Source organism: Tarenaya hassleriana, unplaced genomic scaffold (genome assembly GCF_000463585.1).
Source record: "Tarenaya hassleriana unplaced genomic scaffold, ASM46358v1 Cleome25, whole genome shotgun sequence".
Taxonomy (NCBI): Eukaryota; Viridiplantae; Streptophyta; class Magnoliopsida; order Brassicales; family Cleomaceae; genus Tarenaya; species Tarenaya hassleriana.
In genome coordinates, this window is record NW_010965775.1 from 336376 (window position 1) to 356513 (window position 20138).

The following is a 20138-nucleotide window of genomic DNA, read 5'->3' on the forward strand; positions in this document are numbered from 1 at the left end:
ACGAGATTGCGTATGAAGGGCTTGGTCAAGAAATTCTACAGCTTTGATGGTTATAAAACTAAAACCAGAAGTTGCTGAACTCGCATGGGACGGGAAATGATTTATTCATATCGTGAATAATTTATTCATGGGAATAGGAAATTTTTATTCACAAACATGGAAGGTATGAATCCATGCCGCATGTAACCCGGAAATGATATGAACAAAGACAGGGAAACACACACAGGTATGCAAGGTAATAAGCACACCTATCTTGTAATGATAACATCTAATGTACGACATTGGCAAACCAATGCACACAAACACTTGAATACATAGTGCATGAAAACGCGATTTGAAGGTGGGGGGCAAAAAAAAGAACCTTGAAAGATCAAATAATGAATCAGCCTCCCCGTTCCCGTCCTGTGTTTTTTTTATCCCTCGGCCTGCGAGAACTCGGCAGTACAAAAATATCTCAACTTTGGTTATTAATAGTAATTTTTTTTAAGGGTTTTACCATTTCATTTGCTTTCACGGATTCAGAAGGTTCTTCCACCTTCAAGAAATATGCAAATTAAGGAGTGATGCGAAAGACCTTACCCTGTTACTGTGAGTATCTGAAGATGGGCACCGTGAATGTCTGACCGGTGGTAATAGTTTGAGCTACGAGGGATGGAAATGAAAATCACGTGTGCATTAAAGACACGTGTTGTTTTTCAATTTGATTATTTGCCCTTTTTAAAAAAAAAAATCCAAATAGATGATAGTAGTAAACAAGGGCTTACTTGGGGGTGAAGGTGACAGGAAGAAGCAGGATGAGATGACAACATAACACGAGAGAAGGACAGCTCCTTTCATGTAATGAGAAGAACCCTCCTACAATAACCAGACAAGGCAGAATTGAAGAACATTCTAATGCAAAACTAAATAAGGCGTCTCCGGTTGTAAGGTGTTTTTTTTTAATAACCTGCAGAGTGAGGGAAGTGGCTACAATGGACAAAGCGAGACAAGCCGTCTCCACGAGATCGAAATTGAGGTCCATCTCAATCCCCATTCCCCAGCCGATTACCACTGATACTGGGACCTACACAAGCACCCGCATACGTATTAAAGAATACGAAACACATCCTTCACAAGCACACACATATGTATCTCATGTTGATCTGAACATCCATGTGTGCGTGAATAGGATGAATTATCATACATATATATGTTATGAGAACTTACCACGAACAAGGCGATTTGTGTTGCAGATCCCAAAGCAACTCCCAGAGTTATATCCTGCGGTTTTTTTTGGGTATAATCTTTTAGGAGCGAGGAACAACAACGTTGTATACGTTCATTACATGATATGATCATTTATTATTATTTTTTTTCAAAAATAATACCAGTTTGTTCCTGAAAGCGAAAATCACAGCTCCTGCATGCTCAGCAGCATTGCCCACAATGGGTAACAGTATGATTCCAATGAAAGCCACAGATAACCCCCAAGAATTGGCTGCATCCTGCGAGTTAACACCCCGGGGAAAAGGGAATCGATCAAACATCAATCAAATCTGTAACCCGAACCTTTTATTTAATCAAGAAAACATGATTACCTCGATCGTGCCTACGACATACTGGGAGAGTAAAGCCACGATGAATGTCATACCAAGGAGCCACCCAAGAGCACTCCAGAACCCAATCACCGCTTCTTCCATGTCCCTCACATTATCATCGTAAACATCCTCCTCCTCCTCCTCCTCCTCCTCCTCCTTACATCCTCAGTATTTCAACATTAGTTTCCAGAAAGATCAACGAGGAAGTCATAACTAATGTAATGAAGAGAACCGAAAAAGGCATGCAGTTATGTACATATAAATGCATATTTTTAGGTTTCATTGGAATGCAACCACTATAACAAACAAAGTAATTCGTAATTGGTTTCGTACGAACTTTCCACAAGAAATGAGACACAATATAACATTCTGATCAGCAAATCCACCATAATCTGATTGTCTTTCAGTCTAAATGAATATAAACTTCATGTTGGTTAATGTAAGATCCGATGCAAACTTCCTTTTTTTTCGGTTGGAATATGGTTAAGGTTAAAGTCATTTTATTTCGACATAGACTGACATAATAGAGAATCACGGGTGTTCACAAACCTCGGGAGACACAGAGTTTTGGCGGTGAGAACAGAGATGGAAGATGAGGTAGGCAAAGTAGGTGAAGAGCATTAGTAAACTGCTAACTCTGGACAACAGAAGCGGAGTGTCTTTGTTGAGCCTCCCAATGGCATCTGACCCTTCCGAAAATCTGAGCAACATTGGTAGCGTGTGGCACAACAGAGACAGATACAACAACAGAGAGTTCATGCCAGCTTCTCTCTGTTCAACATTCACCCCCATTCATATAATCAGCTCTCTGTAATTATTTAACTTAACATATACAAAAACATGAAAACAGTTTGCCGTGCCGAGGAATATAATTTCGAATGCAAGAGTTGTAACACAAAACCCAAAACATTATCTCCATCTAGATGTAAAGATTTAAGATCTAAATGCATAACTGTGAAGTATGAATCACTGACAAGGCCAAAGAAGTACAGAATGGCCTTACTACACTTGCCATGTTAGGCTTATAAAGGGATTTGTGATCTCCGATTTATGGAAGAGGATTTCAAACATTCAAGAAATCCAGAACTTAGCAACCCAACTTAACAATAATAGCATCAAAACGGATGGTTTCCAGCAGTTCTGGTCCACAAGCAACTGTCAGATCTCAACTGAAACCAGCTCTACCGAAATTGTGAACTTCAAATCATACATGCGTACCAAGAATGGATAAAAAAATTGAGAATCCAACATAGATGAGGCCTTACCCGGTCGAAATGCTGTTCTTTGTGGAGGTTGGCAAGGCCGCCACAGAGGAGGGAAGTGCCAAGTACCAGGAGGAGATTGGAGAGTATGGAACCAAGAAGTGAGAACTTCACCAGTTGGATTTTGCTTTGGCCCACAGCCAGTATCGCTATTATTAACTCCGTTGCATTCCCACACGTCGCATTCAGCAGTCCCCCGACTTCGCCCATTTTATATATAAAAAAAAATTAACAAAAATGTAGAGGAGGGAAAAAGGATATCACACTGGAATTCTGAATGCGACATATGTGCAAAACTGCAAATGGGACATCACCTGTCGGGCCAGTACGAAAAGCAATTTGCCTGTCAAACAGTCAGAGAAAGGGGGAAAGTGATGAGTTCGGGATTATATCTTTGGAAAGAGAAAAAAACACAAACAAATGGAATTAAGGCTACAGAAAGAGATCTACTCTGTGAGGAAGCTGATACGCTCAGCGAGAGGCGTCAGTCCCAACAAGCTCAGTGCAAATATCCAGGCCTGTTTCAAAGAACCCTTTTCAAATTCCAAGTCTTTTCGCTTTTCACATTTCCAGTTTCTTAGATTAGCGTTTCAATGTTAGCCAATATCCAAGCTCCAACAACCTTTTCAGCATATAATCTACGCTTCTGTAGCATACGTCAGAAGCGAACGCCGTCCAGAAACTGCGGTTTTTTTCTTCTAAGTCAGAATTCGAAATTCGTTATCTGATTATTCAAACCTGTAAACTCCCATTCAGGGGCAAAAATTTGAAATTCAAGTAGAGTAACATATCCTTTTGTCAGCATCTTCTTTGAAACTGATCACGATTTGCATTTGAACAGAACAAAAGAAGAAACACATAGAAGATGTCTCTGACATTGAAGAAGGAAACAACCACAAATCACTTACTCGAGGAAATCCGTACTGGCGAGCGAGGACGGCGAGAGGAACGGCAGGGAAGAGGAGACAGAGCCTCGTGCCGAGAAGAACCTCTTGTAGGTTACCCAGAAACCTCCTTACCGAAGCGCATGGGACTCGCGAGATCAGCTTCAGATCCGATCTCTTCCTCAACGAGGACGACGACAGATTGTGCGCCGAACGGCCGTGTCTCGATATCGCCGCCGTATCCTTCCTCCGTCTCCCTACGCCGTCTCCGCCGCAGTTGCAGCATCCACCGCCGTTCTCTAGAAGATTTAGATTCGCCGGCGATTCCGTACTGATGGAAGCCATCTCTTCTACTGCGTAGGGGAGAAAAAAAGAAGTCGTTGAAATTTGAATTTATACATACACGTACATATACGGACGCAACAGGGTACGAACGTACAAATACATACACACGTGTGACGTAGGATGCGAACGTGTCACTTATATGTGGATGTAATATTGCAACGTTAAATCTATTTAATCTTAGTTTTAATTGAGCATCCCACTCACTGATGCATATAATTTGCAGTTACATGGGATATAAAAGGCAAATTTCCACATAAAATAAGAAGTAGCCGATTATATTTATTTACAAGGAAAATAAATTCATCACAAGGTGTAAGAAATATATATACATATATATATATATATAAAGAAAGAGGCAAGTACCTCGAGCAAAGACTTTTTCCTTTCAGGAAAAAAAAAAAGATTTCCATTTGAATTTGGTGGATGTATTGTTTAGTCGTCACGTTATTATCCAAAGGGAAATTGCGTTAGAAGTGTATATGATACGGAATTTAGAATATAAGAAAGGATGGTGGTCCGTATGCATTTGTTTTTGTTATGCACGAAATCCCCGAGAGGGTTCCGAGAAGATTTGTTGTCGCTTTCATTAGGTAACCAACGCAACAGGAACAACAACAATTGCCTCTGTTGTTTATTTACAGAATCACATAACTTGTAGAATCAACGGATCTATCCATCGTAACAAACTGGCGGATACTGACATGGTTTTTGGTCCAGCTGCCTAAGATTGTAGTTGAGTTTTCTCTGAATAATTTACTATTGCATTAACATTTTAAATTATAATTAATTTTGATAAAATATATTAATTTTTTATGTATTTATACAAGATAGAAATGTAATCGAATGTGTAGATAATTCAGATTTTTTACAGGATGTTTTAATAAAATTTATAATTTTTTGAACTTTTTTAAAAATATTAGATTTTGAAAAATTATTTAAGCACATAGGAAATTCGTTAACAGTTTATCACAATGAAACTCTGTCTTACAAGCAAATAATTTTATAAAAGTCAAATATCTTATGTGACCGAAACAGAAGTCTAACTCAACCGTCTTTAAAAATAAAAATAAAAAGTCTCGAATCCTATATATATATAAAAAAAAGTAATAGAAACGAAAATAAAAAATTATAAATGAAAGAACCTAAGCCCATTGTAATAGATGAGGGGGAGGGGGTGAACTGCATGCCTGCTTGATGGTTGGAAAAAGCCATCCAACAAATAAAAACATGAATCAGACGTGTTTTTAGCCTGAAACATGCTTATGTTACAGTACATGTGGTCAAATCAAGAGCACACACTCTTTGACTTTCTGCCCGAACGGCCATTCCCACAGGTAGCGGACCTAGGAAAAAATTTGATTGAGGGTAAAGTTAATTTTAACATGTGAAAAACTTAATTTCTCATGGGGTCATTTATAAAATTTGGTTAAAACATGATGAATTTTATGAATAAATTATTATCATTTTTAATCAAACAAATGGGGGCTCACATGCATGCATCATACATACTTATGGGCTTTGTTTTCAAACTGTTCATTCAATTTCAATTTGTTTTGTACCCTAAACTTCTACAAGTGAAAAACTGAAACCGAAACCCGGAAAGGAAAAACGAGGGCAGAAAACTCGCCAAGGAAGGGAATGCCAACGTTTATCTGAATGTCATGTTCAATGAAATCCCCACGTTCTCTACTCAAAACCCTAAAAAAATTGTCATTCTTTCTCGTTTCCCCAAGTCTTGATATCGAAAGCACGTAGGTTAACTTACCTCTCATTCTCTTCAGAGACTAGATGCTTCCTTTCTCCCCGGCCTGATGCTATAAACACGTGATCCGAGATGTGTTACTTCAAGGCCCGCTTCCTCACAGCCAGTAAAGAAGAGAGACTCGTCGTCTTTTCCAATCCTACGTCTCCAACTCATTAGGAACACTGGCCAACACAATCCCGTATCTGTTCCTACAGCCACTAGTAATATAAGAGTGTGCTTTGCTTATAAATTCCATTAATTTTGGACAAACCACAAAGATTTGAAAATGCCACCGACCATTTTGTTCACCCTCTGTTGGATTAACCACATTCTTGTCTTTTGGTTTGTAGGATTTGAGAAGAAAAGAAAGAGACTTTATCAAGTTGGAGTACTGCTTCACATCTGCAAGTAGGGAGGCAAAACAAGCGAGAAAGTAAAACATACAAAAAAAAAAAAAGACAAGAAGTTGAACTATAGGATCAAGGCAAAGATCTTACATAGCAGGATATCACTGGCTATGATCAAATCCCAATCTGGTTCAGCAACGGGAAAGGTGTCTCCCCATGTATCTGTCACAGAGACAAAAACACATTATCCATTTTCATGGGCCGGTGATTAATACGACTAGATGAACAAAGCAGAAAATTTGACAACGATCACCGCGATTGAGGACAAAGAATTTTATTAGCCAGCCTAATCCCAGAGAAGAACGAGATTTAACACGAGTTCTAGAGAAACTCACGCCTGATATGGGGAAGAGCAGGCACTACGCCATTAGCTATGCAGTTATGAGCTATATTCTCTTCAATTTCTTGATCATCGTAATCTGAGGTCGTTATGTCAATGTCGGATACCTTTTTAAGAAAAATAGCTAAAGCTCCTGTGCCACTGCAAAATGAACAAGACAAAAACCTGGTAATTGCTGAAAACATTTACTCCACAACAATGTTTAGCAGGACTGGCATGAATAACACGTCTTCGGGTTTTTGCAAAATATGAAAGCAAATCCACGTAGAACCCCAAAAGCGAATCAAAAGGAAGATGAAGTACCTTCCTATTTCTAGACAACGACGCCTTTGGATGGATGCCCTATGCTGCATTAACCATTCTGCAAAGGCAAAAGTACCTGGCCAGAGCAAGTTGGCATTCAGCTGGTGGAAAGCAAATTCCCGGATAAGCAATTCCTGCCCAATTTTCAAACCATTCGTGCACAGGAATCAAAACCAGCTAAAGACCACATAAGAATCCTTACTACAACATTTATAAAAAAAAAAAAAAAAGAATCCTTACTACAACACTTGAAACCAATCAAATTCGAAAACCGCTATATTTACTAACAAGTACTTTGAACAATAGGAATAGCATGGAAGCAGTTAAGCATCTTTTTCAGGAAAGATAAGTGTAGATCGTATTCAAAGATTGTCAAACTATTATCACAACGATTTCACCGAAGCGAGGGAACAGAATTCCAAGGCTAAATCCCCAGAAGCTGAGGCTCCAAATCAAAGTGAGAAGTAAACAAAATCTAGCATCCAAGAGCCACAGATCAGAGAGAAATTGGGAGCGAAGCCTTACGATTCCGGGAAACTGATGGGTCCTCTCCACGAAGCTCTGACTCGTCTCCGTCGTCTCTTCATCTGAGAAGAGGAAAATAACTCCGATTACAGGCTCTATCGAATTAGAAAAGAGAGGAAAAGGCGACGGAGATGATACCGACCGGAGGAATCGCCGTCGGCGGCGAAGAGAGAGGACGGCGAGAAGAGAGCTATGTCCATTCGCGACTACGTACTCCAACTGCGATGGTCGCGGCTTTCCCCGTCTCATTTGCCTGAAGGCTTTATGACAGGACGAACCCTCTGCTTACGCCAGAGGCTCTCATCTGACCATTCTCTTCAGAACAAGAAGAAAATACAATTTGCATGTATATCCAATAACAAGCGAAACCAAAGACAAAACGAATACGGTTTCAATGCATCATAACAAGGCTCGCAAATTCGCTAATCAAAATGGTTACAGCGCAATTGAAATTAATACAATAAGCTCGACACCATGAATTGTCTCACATGGAAACGTACAAATGGAAGGAAGAAGCTCACCCAAAACATAGTTTGATCATTCATTCGTAATCAAACAAACAATACATACAGAAGAGGTAAAAAAAAAAACAGATCATAATAATACAGAAAGCAGAAGTAAAAAAAAAAAAAAACTCAGCAGAGAAGCTTTTGGAAGTGTGCTGTTCCTAACGGACCAAACCCCGAACTCTCATCCCCCATCCAATGTCTCGTCCCCGTCTAGAGGCATACCATAATAAACATGAAAACTAAGGCCACATTCAGATCCTGAGTTTCCAGACACTTCAATATTATATCATTCAAAGACAGCGAAATACTTATGGACAGCAGCACCCCTCAGTGGCATGTGGCCGATTTCCGGGTAGACAGCATCAGCCAGAAACAAGATTTACATTAGGAGGAAAGCTGGAATCGGCCGCTTGGTTTTTTTCTTCTCCATCCCTGTCAAAACCATAAGCATTCTCCCTAGTCATGGTTATGCAAAAGAGGGAAAAAAAAACACGTGACATGGGAAGAAACCTCAAACGTAAAAAGAGACAGGCGGAGAGGACTTACAAAGGCGAGGTAATATATAAAGGACAGTCCCGCCAGAACAACAAACCCAATTTGGAAGACATTGTACCTGAGGAAAACACCAATAGCATACATGAGACATACATGAATATTGGACTTGGCGAGAAGACATACATGAATATACTCTTAACCCAACATTACTTACTTGTAGAGGTACTTAATTCCACGAAGGGACTGCAAAGTGTGGCCAAAGATTTCCTGGGCAGCAGTGGCTTGGGCATAGTATCCAAATGCAGTCGCACAGAATTGAATCACACTAGAATTTCCATGGCCCACAAGAACCAATCATGAGAAACTTAAGATTACGACAAACCTTTTATCTCCAACTACTTATGGATGAGCAGCGGGATAACCGAAGTTATTTTTCTGTGTGCCACAGAGATAAACGAACGGCGTGCAATGAAAATCTAAGCTCCTAATCAGGCTCACGCCAGCTTGACAAATTGAATTCAGTGATGGTTAGACAACAGTGAACACTGTTCACATAACAGTAAGCACATATCTGTTCATTTCGTTTGATTTTTATTACCACAAGATCTAATTGAACCCGCTAAGTCATTTTGAATTAGATTAAACACATGAAATCCTAGTTGAGGCTTGAGAGAAACGGCAAGTGAACAAAAAGAACACGAGTTTGAAGAAATTTACCTGATAGAACAAAGAAGAATCAGACCAACATTGAAGAGGAAAGAGTTCATCAGAGTAGCTCCCCACCTGAAAAAGAGAAACTACGTGAACGAGAAACCAAAGAAAAGTGAAAGATCGCATAAATAAGCCTAAAACTGTAAAACCATAAGAAAAATTACTTCATTGGATGAATGGTAATGAAAACCAGCTTCAGACCAAGCATCATTGCCCCAGCAATAACAGCAAGCAGAAGGTAGAAACAGAAGAAAGCAAATGCAGCAGTACCTAGAAGACCTGATGAAGATGATAAAATTTCACATACATAATATATGGTCAGCTCAGGGAAAAGAGAAACAAAAAGAAAAGAATAAAATGTAGCAGTAAGTTACCCCAGACATCATCCAGCTTGATGAAAACTTCATTAAGAAAAGGAGAGAGAGGAGGGTCAATAAGTAGATATATGATGATGTGCGCAACCCAGGCCACAGAAACAATCAACCTGCAACAACATACCGCAAGTTGAAAGAAACTTAATCCACTATACAATACACTTAGAAAAGAAGACTACAAGCAACTAAAGTACCAACCCTAAGACTCCAAGGACAAATTTGGCCAAGTATCCAAGGACAGTGAAAGCCCAAGCAGTTTCCGCCTGAAAAGCCAAGACAAGAGAACCGTTAAGTCACCATGAAATTAAGAAAGAGTAAGCACTTAGATAGAGTTATCTTACCTTTTCACCTTGAGGATACATTTCTTCTAAGAGATTCACATCTTCTTCCAACTGGAGCAATTCCTGCAAAGTACAGAAAAGGCAAAAAATCAACTGCAGTAAGAGATAGAGGGAAGTAAAGAAACCAATAAATCCACCATCTGGCATGCCCAACCCGAAAGTTTAGCTAAGTCTTCACTAACTATAAAAGAACTATCTGTAATAGGACTTGCTTCAATGCTTCTACTCAATTTTAGAGGAACAAAGACAGACAGAAGGCAATATGAAATGGAACCAGGAATTATCATCCCACTAAATACACTTACAACCAAGATTTCTGTCAGCAGCTAAATCGCCAAATTTCTAGACATGGAGCAAATTTCAGATATTGATTTGAAGCTTCAGATATATGGTCTACCTTTTCTACAGCTTTCACGTTTTTCCTCCACTTCCTACCCTTAGCACCACTTCTTTCTTCCTGATGAAGCGCATCAGCCGCTTTCTTTAATTCTCTTGCCTTTTTACCTAGCTCAGTTGCTTCCTGGAAAATTTAACCAAATTGATACCCAAGGAAGAATATGAATATCCATGAACAAAAGATGCTTCACATGGAGACAACAGGAACCCATGAAATCGAACCTTTATATACTGTGACCTAGTAATAACAGCCTTCGGTCGCCTGATGAATGAAGCAATAAGTCCCAACGGTAGACAAGCAATACCAACACCACCAAATATCTACAAACAATTGAGAGAAGAGACTGACATGAGAAAGTTTAGAAGCATTAAAACAAATTACAACTGCTTCGCTTAAGTCTCACACTAAAAGGAAACCAAAGTAAATATTTGACATGCATCATACATTTTTTAAAACTTCCAATATCATTCACGAACCAAGAAAATAGGGAGAGAACACATGCTTTCCAGGGTAATGAATTCACTTCTCAACATTAGAGAAACTTCTAGCAGGGCATCCATACCGTGAAAAGCACTGACCCGACAATCGTAGCAAGAGCAACAACATATTCTGGAAAGGTAGTACGCATAGTCCACGTCTTCTCGGATGAGGCACTGGCTGTATATGCTGAGCACTGCAATAATTAAGCAAAGGAAAGAACGGAAATATATTCCACACCGAATCTTATCAGCCACCGAAAGAAATAAGTAAACCCACGATAAAATTAGTAACAAGAAAGCGGCCGAGAAGAAATCTCACCTGACGAGCAGTGTTGCCAATACAAGGTTGATTACTCGAAAATTGCCATGTAGTTGGGAAGGAAGTTGTAGCAGAAGACAAGTGTCTGACAGAGAAGTCCACCTTCCCAATGATTCCTACAACAAAGTAGAAGGGCATCAGAAATAGAGAACCAAGGAAAACAAAACCGAGCAAACGTGAAATTCTCTTAGCGAATTCAGAGATTAGGAGGATCAATAAATTTCGGTAGGTAAGACTGATATGTTACCTATAAGTATTCAATTTAACTAGTCCATGGCCATGTATATGCGATGAGCACATAGATAATTTAACATGCCCAGATCAGAGAAGACTATTCTACAATACCAACAGTTAAATCGAATAAAAACAGACAAGTAACTAAGAAATGCATCCCAATTCCCAAAATCCCCAAATGAAATGTAGATACAACGAAAATACATAATAACCCAGTGTCACTTACCAATACCTGTTTCAATTATTTGTCCAACTAATCCTATATAGCATCTCAGTAAACTCCGTCAGACCAGGAAGACTAGAAGTTCAAATCAACAAGAAGATGAAAACGAGAACTAAACTAACCGTATAGAATCCCAAGCACCAGAGCACAGACGATAGCTGTGGCTACCACCCACAATAAAGCACTCTTTATCCTCTTTCCCACACTCCTGCAGCGCAGAAAACATCCGCGACATTCCGTTATCAACTCTAAATCCATAGCCTTGTATACACAAGGAAAATATAAAATATGCATACAAACAAACATATATAACTAATGTCATAGATATACAAACTTGTCCTGATCGCCTTCGTAGAAGAACATGGAGAACGGGATGATGAAGAACACGAGTACCGCATCCACAATGTAGATAGCAAGCCACAGATCTTTCATCGGCAAGGTGAGATTGCAAGCACCGTTGTAAATCGCATGCCGACACGCGTGCCGGTTAGCGACATCGGCGGGTAACATGAGGATTGAGATCATGGCAATGGACAAACCAAAAACAACGACAAACTTGGGAAAATAAGCCTGGTTCGCATCATCTGGATGCTGGTAGTTGACGAGAAGGTAGATGCTGGAGATGAAGACCAGGACGCATACAACGATCGCGACGATCACGAGAGCGAGATTGAAATCGCCCATCGTGCAATGTACGAGGCCCCGAGCTCTCGAACCCCGATCAGAACGAAGGATTGGGTAACCAGATTCGAAACTAGGGCTTCTCGATTCCTAATTTGAAATTGAATTTGGGGATTTTGTAGATCTGGCTTTTATTTTTTCCCTTACGAGAAGCAGACGGGGAGAGGGGAAGGGAAACTGGGCTTGGTGAGGGTCGAGTTTTGCATTTTGAAGAATGGTATTCATAAATTACACTAAAGCCCTCACCTATGTGTTGTATTTACGGGAAATGGCATTTTTTATGCCAGATGGCATTGGGCTTAATTGTCAATTAACGAGTAAGCTCCAAGAACAGCCTGTCCAAAGGCTATTATTTTCAACTGATTACGTCTCAACTTGAATTTAAAAATATCGTTTACCATTTCCAATTCCTTTCGCCGCCTGTTTTCCATCTACCGTTCCAGGTGATGATGGATGAAGAAAGAGAAGAAGACGACCCGTCGTTCACAATTCTCTTTTCGATCGATTCTGAAGCATAACCCCAGATCTAGGGTTAGGGTTTTGAATTCTACAATCGACTTCACCCCTTGATCGTTCGTTCGGAATGTCGCAACCGGATTCGTTCTCCTCTCCTTCTTCTCCGCCTGTGATTCGCGAAGAAGGAGGGTTTCAAAGATTCGACCATGGCCGCGATCACGGTTTCGATCGAGATCGACCACCCTGGAACCGCGATCGCCGTCATGATAGCTTCGCTCACCGTCATGGAAGCGTTGCAACGTCGGATAACGCGGGGGATTCGACTACAGATGATCCCTGGTCTTGTGTTGTCGTGGTCGTGACCTTCTACGTCTTCGGTGAGAAGATGGTGCTATGGACTTTTGGATTCTGCTCTGTTCTCTCCGTGTATGTTTGACTGATGATTTGTGTTGTTGCAAACTGTTCAGTGTCGATGACTTTGATAATGGGGTTATACGGGACAACGACCGTATGGCTCGGACCCAACTCCTCTTTCCTAGTACAGCCAACTTCTGTTTTCGTACAAAGCGTGATAGTATGTTATCTCCTCTTTTACTCTGAATGCAACTACTTACTACTGTTTCTGGACATGGCGGTCTGAAATTTGTTAAATTTGTCAAGGTGGAACAATTAGACAAGAGACCTGGAATGCTGCTGTATGGTTTGGATAAGACCCCAGAGCTTGATGTTTTGATTAATTGGTCTGAAGTCCACTATTTAGCTGTTCCATATGATTCTTACAAGGCAAGTTCTCCTGGGCATCGTTTCTTTTCTTTGGCTATGGATCAAGAAAATGACTCGTTCATTTTCTCTTTTGCTTCTTCAGTATTGGATACAGTATCTGAATAAGGGCTCACAGATAAAAGTTTCATACAATGTTGAATCCCCAGGTTCTTCCCTCTATCTCGTAATAGCCGAAGGTATGCTGCTGGATGACCCCTTTTCTAGTCAATCGTTTCTGGCCTTGTGCATTTGGTTTTTCTTCAATAAAACAGTATTGTGGTGGATTCCTCAGTGTGATGAGGCTTTGGCACCTGTAACGCTGATAGATAATCCGATGGTTTTTGAATTTTTAATGGCCTTATAATGTAGAAGTTCTGTGCACAATGTCTCTGCGCAACCAGATTTTAAACGTATCAAATCAAATCGAATCATTTTTTTTCTGATCAAGTTTTGACTGTGTTTGTGCTGTTGACTTTAACACTTTCATTTCTAAAGTTGCATTGTATCATTGAGTAGGTCTGCTTTGTTATGTGCATAATTTCAGGGACAGAAGGGCTCTCTGAGTGGGTACAAGATCCTACACGTCCTGACAAAACATTATCGTGGAATCTAATTTATGGTAAGTGAGATGAAGTTATGTAACAGTGAATGAGGTTTTATATGATAGCAAGTTTACCTACAATTTCTTGACAGGCAGTGGTGTGATTCAGCAGGACATAACTAAGTCATCGAGCTATTACATTGCAGTGGGCAATGTATACCTGAACGAAGTGAAGGTAAAAAGTTGAAGAGTTTTATGGTGACATATGGCATTTGCTCCTAGAAACTTTGGCTTTCTTTAGAGATTAAGCACCTAAGCAACCAGTTGTTTCCTGCACCATTTATAATTCTCTTATAGTGCATAGTTACTCCAGAAAAGCTTTAGCAGTTCATCAGATGATCTTATCATGATTCTCTGTGTCAATGTTTTTTCCCCTCATTGTTTGACTGTGACATTTACTCAGTTTTATATCTGTTGTGCAGGCTACATTAGACTTTCACCTTGACGCTGTATTGTACAATACTACTGAAGCTTACTATAACTGCAATTTCCCTAATGCAAAATGCAGTTTTAATGTTCCATTTTTTGGAGCAAATGCTGCTGTACTAACCTCACCAGGTCCACAGCAGGTATATATAAGCCCATTTCTCTTTTATTGCTAACCAACAGTGAATATATTTCACCTTAACCACATGGTTCTTGGTAATGTTTCTGGATTTATACTGATGTAACTGTCTTTTCTCTTCAGAACATTTCGAAGAACGAGTTCTGTGTAAAAGTGTCATATGAACCAAGATGGCTAGCATACATCGTTTGCATTGGTAATGCATATCCATATCCGCTCCCTGTTTATGGAAAAAACCGTCTAACTATTCTGGAACTTGTCACCTAACTTTTCAGACACCCGAAAAGTTACTTGTTCTTTCTCTATTCAAAGTACTTAACGTATTGTGGGACTTTGCTTTTAACTTGGCTTGTTATAGGTGGAGTGACTGCACTCTTGGTAGTACTCTACAGCATATTTAAGAAGCCACAATCAAACACTGAAGCTGAAGCAACTGCTCAGAATGGAGAAACGGCTCCTCTAGTGCCAGGAAAAGATGATGATGTATCGAGCTGGTGCTCATCCTACAGTTCTATCATGACAAGTACCGAAGAGATTGAAGGGCACGAGGGTGAAAACAACAGTGGCACCCGATACCTCTGTGCGATATGTTTTGACGCTCCCAGAGACTGCTTCTTCCTCTCTTGTGGTCATTCTGTCGCTTGCTTCCAATGTGGGACTCGGTAAATTAAACATTCTCAATCTACTCATTGGTAATCTTGATGATCCAAGAAGTCTTACTGAAAGGGAAAAAAAAACTGTTACGCTGTCTGATTAATTAGGGAGAAATTGTTGTTGTTGCCCTTTTAACCAGATGCGTATGTGAAGACTGTGTTCAAGGGTTGTCTAATATGTGTGGTTCTTGGATTTGTATACACGCAGGATAGCGGAAGCATCTGGTAATTGCCCCGTCTGCCGCAAGAAGATTAGGAAGGTAAAGAAGATTTTTAACGCCTAGAAAGAAAGAAAAAAAAGAAACTTCAAAAAAATGCAGATTTTGCTACATTTCCACATTTGTAAATTGCCCATTATTTTACATAAACTTTGTTACGCAGCACAATGTTAGAGATCAACGTGTATTCGGTCCGAGTTTCGTTTGGTGTACCATCAATATATATTTTTTAGGGGATTTTTGAGATGGTGTTTCTTAATGTCAACTTGAACCCATGATCAGTGAGCCCCTCTTCGCCACTAATTACGACCGTTGTCCGCGTCGGGGTGGCTCGGTGTGCGTTATCTGACACGTGTCAACATCCAGTTGTTTAGTTTCAGTGCACCGTGGCACACCTGATCCTCCCTCCCATATGTTTTCCTTTTCTCTGGTAAAGTAGGCCATCCGTCCTTTCTAGCCGTTGCAGTTGTCATCATTTCTCTCTCTGTTCCTCCCATCTCTCTCTCCCACAACACTCGCATCGGATTGCGATCGTTAGAAAACTCCGAGGCGGAGATGAAGTCGACGAAGACGAGGTTTGCGAAGAAGTTGAGGTCGATCAAAGCTGGCGATTACCTGAAGCAGGATCGGATTCTGCAGGCGCTCTCAGCCGCCGATGGGTTAGTAGAGCTCCTCCCTAAGATCTCCAACCCCATTCCCCATCTATCAATCGAATCGATCCGCAAAATACCATGGAAGCTTGAAGATCGAACTATCGACGTATCGAATGTTCACGGAGAGGAAGAAGCTAATGGGAGTTTCGTCGGCGACAAAGAGAATGTCAGGCCTCTGGTGAACCAAAGTAGGCGGGTTTCGGTAGATCGCAGAGAAGTTAAAGCCGACATTTCATCCAGATCTTCTGACACGGGTACTTGTAGAACAGGCTCCGGATACGAGTTTAGGAGACCCGATTTGGATTCGAGCAGCCTTTTCGATCCCAAGCTCCTCGAAGCATTCGAAAGAGCTGTAGGATATTACAGGAGACTAAGCGAGAGGACCAGGGAATCGAGATTTGAGGGAGAAGATGACGGCATTACCTTCCCGGATATAAGCGAGAGCGAGGGAAGAGCTGAGGCCAGGCGAAAATGCTCTGGAAATGACGGCAAAAACCTTCCGGTAACCACCGACGACCTAATACAGACTGGATTTGGAGAACCGGGCCAAAGAAATGACGACCGTATAACCCTTCCGGCAACGATACGCGACGGTGAGAGTCAAGCTGGAGCCGGGGAAAAAGACGATAGTACTCTCTCCGGAGAAGGACGAGCCGAAGCAGAGGTAAAAGACGACAATAACCTCCGCAACTCTGTCCGAATTGACGCGACAGAAGAGGAAGCGGACATCCCATTTGACGATAGTGCTCTTCCGGAGATAATAAGCGAGGTCGAGAGTCGAGCCGGAGAAGAGGAGGAAGAAGAAGACGGCGGAGGAAAAGACGGTAATGCCCTTGCGGAACCGTTGCTGGGATTCGAGGCACGGTGTCCTCCGGGAGGAGAAAACTCCGTCGTCCTCTACACCACCACGCTCCGAGGAATCAGAAACACGTTCGACGACTGCAACAAGGTCCGGTTTCTGCTCGACAGCTTCAGGGTCTCGTATTACGAGAGAGACGTCTCGATGCACCGGGAATACAGGGAGGATCTACGGCGGATCATGGCGGCGGAGACGGCGACGGAGCTTCCGGTGCTGTTCGTGAAGGGAGAGTGCGTCGGCGGAGCCCACCGGGTGCTGGGCTTGCACGAGCAGGGGAAGCTGAGGGCTCTGTTCGACGGCGTCCCTGCCGCCGGAGCCGGACGTTGCCGGCGATGCGACGGAGTGAGGTTTTTGATGTGTGATGGCTGCAGAGGAAGCCGTAAGATTGTTGGTGATGATGGGAAGAGGGTGGAGTGCTCCATCTGCAACGAGAATGGGTTGATCGTATGCCCTTCTTGCTCATAAGATTCATTGATGGGTTTTTTATTTGTTCTTTCCAATATTGTGACGAAATTCTTTTGGAGCCCAATCCCAATCCTATGTATTTTTCGTATGCAAATTTTTCAAGATACACATTTTACAATATGATTCCATTAACATAAGAGATCGCAAAAAGGTTGGAAAATGGATCGATTGAGATTATGTAAATAGGCCCATATGGAGTGATTCTTTTGGGCCCATTTTAAAGTTTACCACTAATTGGATCGAGTTTGATTATGAAATGGATTCCTATCAATAAGCTGCAACTACAACTAGTTAATACTAGACAAGGCCCAATTCAGACAAAAACAGTTGCCAATGAATAACTAGGCCTTATATAGTCACAAACCCAACTTAATTGAGTGCTCCAACTCTTAATTTTAATTTCATAAATAATCAAATTTAGAAAATATAGAAAATGTTTCCAAATTTTTTTATTTATTATTGCTAACAAAAAAACAAATTTTATTTATTATTGATAAAATTTTGTGGATATTTCAACGGGTGAGTGACAAAAAAAGACCTTAACATGTGAACATATAATGGTGCCGCGTTTTAGAACTCTTTGACACACATACGTGTATATATATAAAATTGTATATTGTATCTCTTTTGTTTTTATTGGGCCGCCGGTCGTGATTGCAGACAAAAGAATAGCTTTTCTTCTAATATCAGCCGCCTATTAAATATCAAAATATATTAAAAAAAGGAAAATCTAATTTTATAAAATGAAGGAATCGAGTGGCTGAGTCCAACTCGTGTGCGTGGCTTGCTCACGGGTTGGGAAAATTTTAGATATTTCTCATTTTATTTTCCTTGATAGGGATATATTTTTATTCTACTTTAGTCCTTTTATCACTAAAATATCCATTTTTCTCGGAATTTGTCTACACGCTGCTTACAAAAAATAAATTGGGTTTTCCAAAACGTTGCATAGTGGTAATTGAATGCACCATGTTAAAATCACAATTTAACAGTGTATATATAATTGTCCATGAATCAAACAATACAACCATTTCATCTTCTCTTGGTGCGACCGTGGATTCTCAATGGTTCACTTTTTTTTTGTGTGGTCAGGAGAAATCAAGTGGTCTCACGTTGTCTTCAACGTCATCAAAATACTATGGGATTTTTATGTAAACGTCACAATTTACAATTAATTAATTGTATAATCAAATAACATATAACCCAAACAGACATCGTTAGTGTTTGAATGTAACATGTAATTTAATGTGGACCGACGATTCATAAGCGCCCATTTTTTGCCACTGAAATCGCGAAATAATAACTACACACACACATATATATATATATAGAGGCCATCCTCTTACACCGCCACAACTACTCGCTATAAAGAGCATTTCGCAGATAAACGAGGACTGGTCAGAAATCGCTCCTCCAATCTCTCTCCGACCTCTCTGAGTGCAACGATGGAAGGAACCGGCGTCGTGGCGGTGTACGGAAACGGTGCGATTACGGAGGCGAAGAAGTCGCCGTTCTCCGTGAAGGTAGGTCTAGCTCAGATGCTCCGAGGCGGTGTAATCATGGACGTCGTCACTCCCGAGCAGGCTCGCATCGCCGAGGAAGCCGGCGCCTGCGCTGTCATGGCGCTCGAGCGCGTCCCGGCGGACATACGCGCGCAAGGCGGTGTCGCTCGCATGAGCGATCCTCAGCTCATCAAGGAGATCAAGCAGGCCGTTACGATTCCCGTCATGGCCAAGGCTCGAATCGGCCATTTCGTCGAGGCTCAGATCCTCGAGGCCATTGGGATCGATTACGTCGACGAGAGCGAGGTCCTGACACTGGCCGATGAGGATAACCACATCAACAAGCACAATTTCCGGATCCCTTTCGTATGCGGTTGCCGGAATCTGGGCGAGGCCCTGAGGAGGATCCGCGAAGGCGCCGCCATGATTAGGACCAAGGGCGAGGCGGGGACAGGGAACATCGTGGAGGCGGTGAGGCATGTGAGGTCCGTGATGGGGGACATTAGGGTTTTGCGCAACATGGATGACGACGAGGTGTTCACATTCGCCAAGAAGATGGCCGCTCCGTACGACCTGGTGATGCAGGTCAAGCAGCTCGCCCGTCTCCCCGTCGTGCAGTTCGCCGCCGGCGGTGTGGCCACTCCGGCCGACGCGGCGCTAATGATGCAGCTGGGTTGCGACGGAGTATTCGTGGGGTCGGGTATATTCAAGAGCGGAGACCCGGCCCGTCGAGCCCGGGCCATCGTGCAGGCGGTGACGCACTACAGCGACCCGGAGATGTTGGCGGAGGTGAGCTGTGGGCTTGGAGAAGCCATGGTTGGGATCAATCTGAACGACGACAAGGTGGAGAGGTTCGCGAAGCGCTCCGAATGAGATGGTTCGAGTGTTTGCTTGTAGTTTGAAACGAATCCTGAATTTGATATGTGGCATTGTCTAGAAATGATAATAACGAGTCGTTGATCAGACAGTACAGATTTTCTCCAGTATTCCTGTTCTTGGGTGTCCTTGTTTCCTTGGATGTCATGTTCTTGTCCTGTGATCGATGAGAAAACAACAAAGGGATGATGAAGAAGAAAGACACTCTGTGTCAATCAGGATTCGACAATTCAATTGTTCCGTCCCCAGAATCAAGTTTCTCTAAATCTTTTTTTTTTCTGGGTTCTTCTATCGCACTGTGGATATCGGATTCGGTTCGATCGTACATAACATCCCCCCATGTCTTTCATCGTACCACCGAGCATCCGACCACTTCTT

The 20138-nt window shown here is 41.6% G+C and overlaps 6 protein-coding genes across 11 annotated transcripts; 3 read left to right on the forward strand and 3 right to left on the reverse strand.

Annotated features, from left to right (window-relative positions):
- Positions 1-120: 120 nt before the first annotated feature.
- LOC104816189 (vacuolar cation/proton exchanger 4) lies at positions 121-4273 on the reverse strand. 2 transcript variants are annotated; one of them, XM_010544891.2, is made up of 13 exons: positions 4173-4191; positions 3748-4076; positions 3290-3357; positions 3154-3182; positions 2843-3039; positions 2127-2348; positions 1578-1733; positions 1368-1484; positions 1207-1260; positions 947-1063; positions 765-855; positions 580-642; positions 121-425 (listed from the first exon to the last, which is right to left on the reverse strand). In XM_010544891.2, exons 2-12 carry the CDS (start codon positions 4066-4068, stop codon positions 584-586), a joined length of 1431 nt encoding a protein of 476 aa, XP_010543193.1. In that variant the 5' UTR covers positions 4069-4076; positions 4173-4191; the 3' UTR covers positions 121-425; positions 580-583. The 2 variants fall into 2 exon arrangements, with proteins under 2 accessions (XP_010543193.1, XP_010543194.1); XM_010544892.2 differs by having other exon boundaries at positions 1578-1730; positions 3748-4273.
- A 775-nt stretch (positions 4274-5048) lies between these two features.
- On the reverse strand, positions 5049-7649 carry LOC104816191 (protein N-methyltransferase NNT1). Of its 3 annotated transcripts, none has more exons than XM_010544898.1 (8): positions 7530-7649; positions 7388-7449; positions 6863-6996; positions 6555-6700; positions 6310-6381; positions 6110-6214; positions 5834-6030; positions 5049-5411 (listed from the first exon to the last, which is right to left on the reverse strand). In XM_010544898.1, exons 1-7 carry the CDS (start codon positions 7585-7587, stop codon positions 5846-5848), a joined length of 762 nt encoding a protein of 253 aa, XP_010543200.1. In that variant the 5' UTR covers positions 7588-7649; the 3' UTR covers positions 5049-5411; positions 5834-5845. The 3 variants fall into 3 exon arrangements, with proteins under 3 accessions (XP_010543200.1, XP_010543203.1, XP_010543202.1); XM_010544901.1 differs by having other exon boundaries at positions 5834-6015; positions 7530-7647; XM_010544900.2 differs by having other exon boundaries at positions 5834-6021; positions 7530-7646.
- Positions 7650-7805: 156 nt separating this feature from the next.
- On the reverse strand, positions 7806-12335 carry LOC104816192 (LIMR family protein At5g01460). Of its 3 annotated transcripts, none has more exons than XR_772244.1 (15): positions 11804-12335; positions 11592-11677; positions 11013-11128; positions 10777-10887; positions 10436-10534; positions 10215-10337; positions 9818-9880; positions 9675-9739; positions 9477-9586; positions 9267-9381; positions 9109-9174; positions 8606-8716; positions 8443-8509; positions 8205-8328; positions 7806-8106 (listed from the first exon to the last, which is right to left on the reverse strand). XR_772244.1 is itself a non-coding variant. In XM_010544902.1 (14 exons), exons 1-14 carry the CDS (start codon positions 12151-12153, stop codon positions 8281-8283), a joined length of 1530 nt encoding a protein of 509 aa, XP_010543204.1. In that variant the 5' UTR covers positions 12154-12335; the 3' UTR covers positions 7806-8280. The 3 variants fall into 3 exon arrangements, 1 of the variants encoding a protein (XP_010543204.1); XR_772243.1 differs by having other exon boundaries at positions 7806-8135; XM_010544902.1 differs by having other exon boundaries at positions 7806-8328.
- Positions 12336-12535: 200 nt separating this feature from the next.
- Positions 12536-15606, forward strand: LOC104816193. The gene is made up of 10 exons (XM_010544903.2): positions 12536-12983; positions 13074-13180; positions 13267-13389; positions 13472-13565; positions 13913-13987; positions 14062-14144; positions 14392-14538; positions 14658-14730; positions 14893-15196; positions 15396-15606. Exons 1-10 carry the CDS (start codon positions 12734-12736, stop codon positions 15469-15471), a joined length of 1332 nt encoding a protein of 443 aa, XP_010543205.1. The 5' UTR covers positions 12536-12733; the 3' UTR covers positions 15472-15606.
- Positions 15607-15750: 144 nt separating this feature from the next.
- On the forward strand, positions 15751-17486 carry LOC104816194. Its single transcript, XM_010544904.1, has one exon. The coding sequence runs from the start codon at positions 15961-15963 to the stop codon at positions 17380-17382; it is 1422 nt and encodes a 473-aa protein (XP_010543206.1). The 5' UTR covers positions 15751-15960; the 3' UTR covers positions 17383-17486.
- A 1236-nt stretch (positions 17487-18722) lies between these two features.
- LOC104816195 (pyridoxal 5'-phosphate synthase subunit PDX1.3) lies at positions 18723-20015 on the forward strand. The gene has a single exon (XM_010544905.2). It carries the CDS (start codon positions 18828-18830, stop codon positions 19755-19757), a length of 930 nt encoding a protein of 309 aa, XP_010543207.1. The 5' UTR covers positions 18723-18827; the 3' UTR covers positions 19758-20015.
- The last annotated feature ends 123 nt before the right edge of the window (positions 20016-20138 follow it).

What these genes read in the sequence shown, in the direction of transcription:
- LOC104816189 (XM_010544891.2), bottom strand. Translation starts at nt 4,068, where the DNA reads ATGGCTTCCATCAGTACGGAATCGCCGGCGAATCTAAATCTTCTAGAG. An exon ending in TCGCTTTCAGGAACAAACTG is followed by an intron (nt 1,261 to 1,367) that starts GTATTATTTTTG and finishes AAAAAACCGCAG; the next exon opens with GATATAACTCTGGGAGTTGC. An exon ending in CCTGTCACCTTCACCCCCAA is followed by an intron (nt 643 to 764) that starts GTAAGCCCTTGT and finishes CATCCCTCGTAG; the next exon opens with CTCAAACTATTACCACCGGT.
- LOC104816191 (XM_010544898.1), bottom strand. Translation starts at nt 7,587, where the DNA reads ATGGACATAGCTCTCTTCTCGCCGTCCTCTCTCTTCGCCGCCGACGGC. An exon ending in CCCATCAGTTTCCCGGAATC is followed by an intron (nt 6,997 to 7,387) that starts GTAAGGCTTCGC and finishes AAAATTGGGCAG; the next exon opens with GAATTGCTTATCCGGGAATT. An exon ending in CGTTGTCTAGAAATAGGAAG is followed by an intron (nt 6,701 to 6,862) that starts GTACTTCATCTT and finishes TTCATTTTGCAG; the next exon opens with TGGCACAGGAGCTTTAGCTA.
- LOC104816192 (XM_010544902.1), bottom strand. Translation starts at nt 12,153, where the DNA reads ATGGGCGATTTCAATCTCGCTCTCGTGATCGTCGCGATCGTTGTATGC. An exon ending in GGTGCTTGGGATTCTATACG is followed by an intron (nt 11,129 to 11,591) that starts GTTAGTTTAGTT and finishes ACTTTGTTGTAG; the next exon opens with GAATCATTGGGAAGGTGGAC. An exon ending in TTATATATTACCTCGCCTTT is followed by an intron (nt 8,329 to 8,442) that starts GTAAGTCCTCTC and finishes TGGTTTTGACAG; the next exon opens with GGATGGAGAAGAAAAAAACC.
- LOC104816193 (XM_010544903.2), top strand. Translation starts at nt 12,734, where the DNA reads ATGTCGCAACCGGATTCGTTCTCCTCTCCTTCTTCTCCGCCTGTGATT. An exon ending in CTATCTCGTAATAGCCGAAG is followed by an intron (nt 13,566 to 13,912) that starts GTATGCTGCTGG and finishes GCATAATTTCAG; the next exon opens with GGACAGAAGGGCTCTCTGAG. An exon ending in ATCGTGGAATCTAATTTATG is followed by an intron (nt 13,988 to 14,061) that starts GTAAGTGAGATG and finishes ATTTCTTGACAG; the next exon opens with GCAGTGGTGTGATTCAGCAG.
- LOC104816194 (XM_010544904.1), top strand. Translation starts at nt 15,961, where the DNA reads ATGAAGTCGACGAAGACGAGGTTTGCGAAGAAGTTGAGGTCGATCAAA.
- LOC104816195 (XM_010544905.2), top strand. Translation starts at nt 18,828, where the DNA reads ATGGAAGGAACCGGCGTCGTGGCGGTGTACGGAAACGGTGCGATTACG.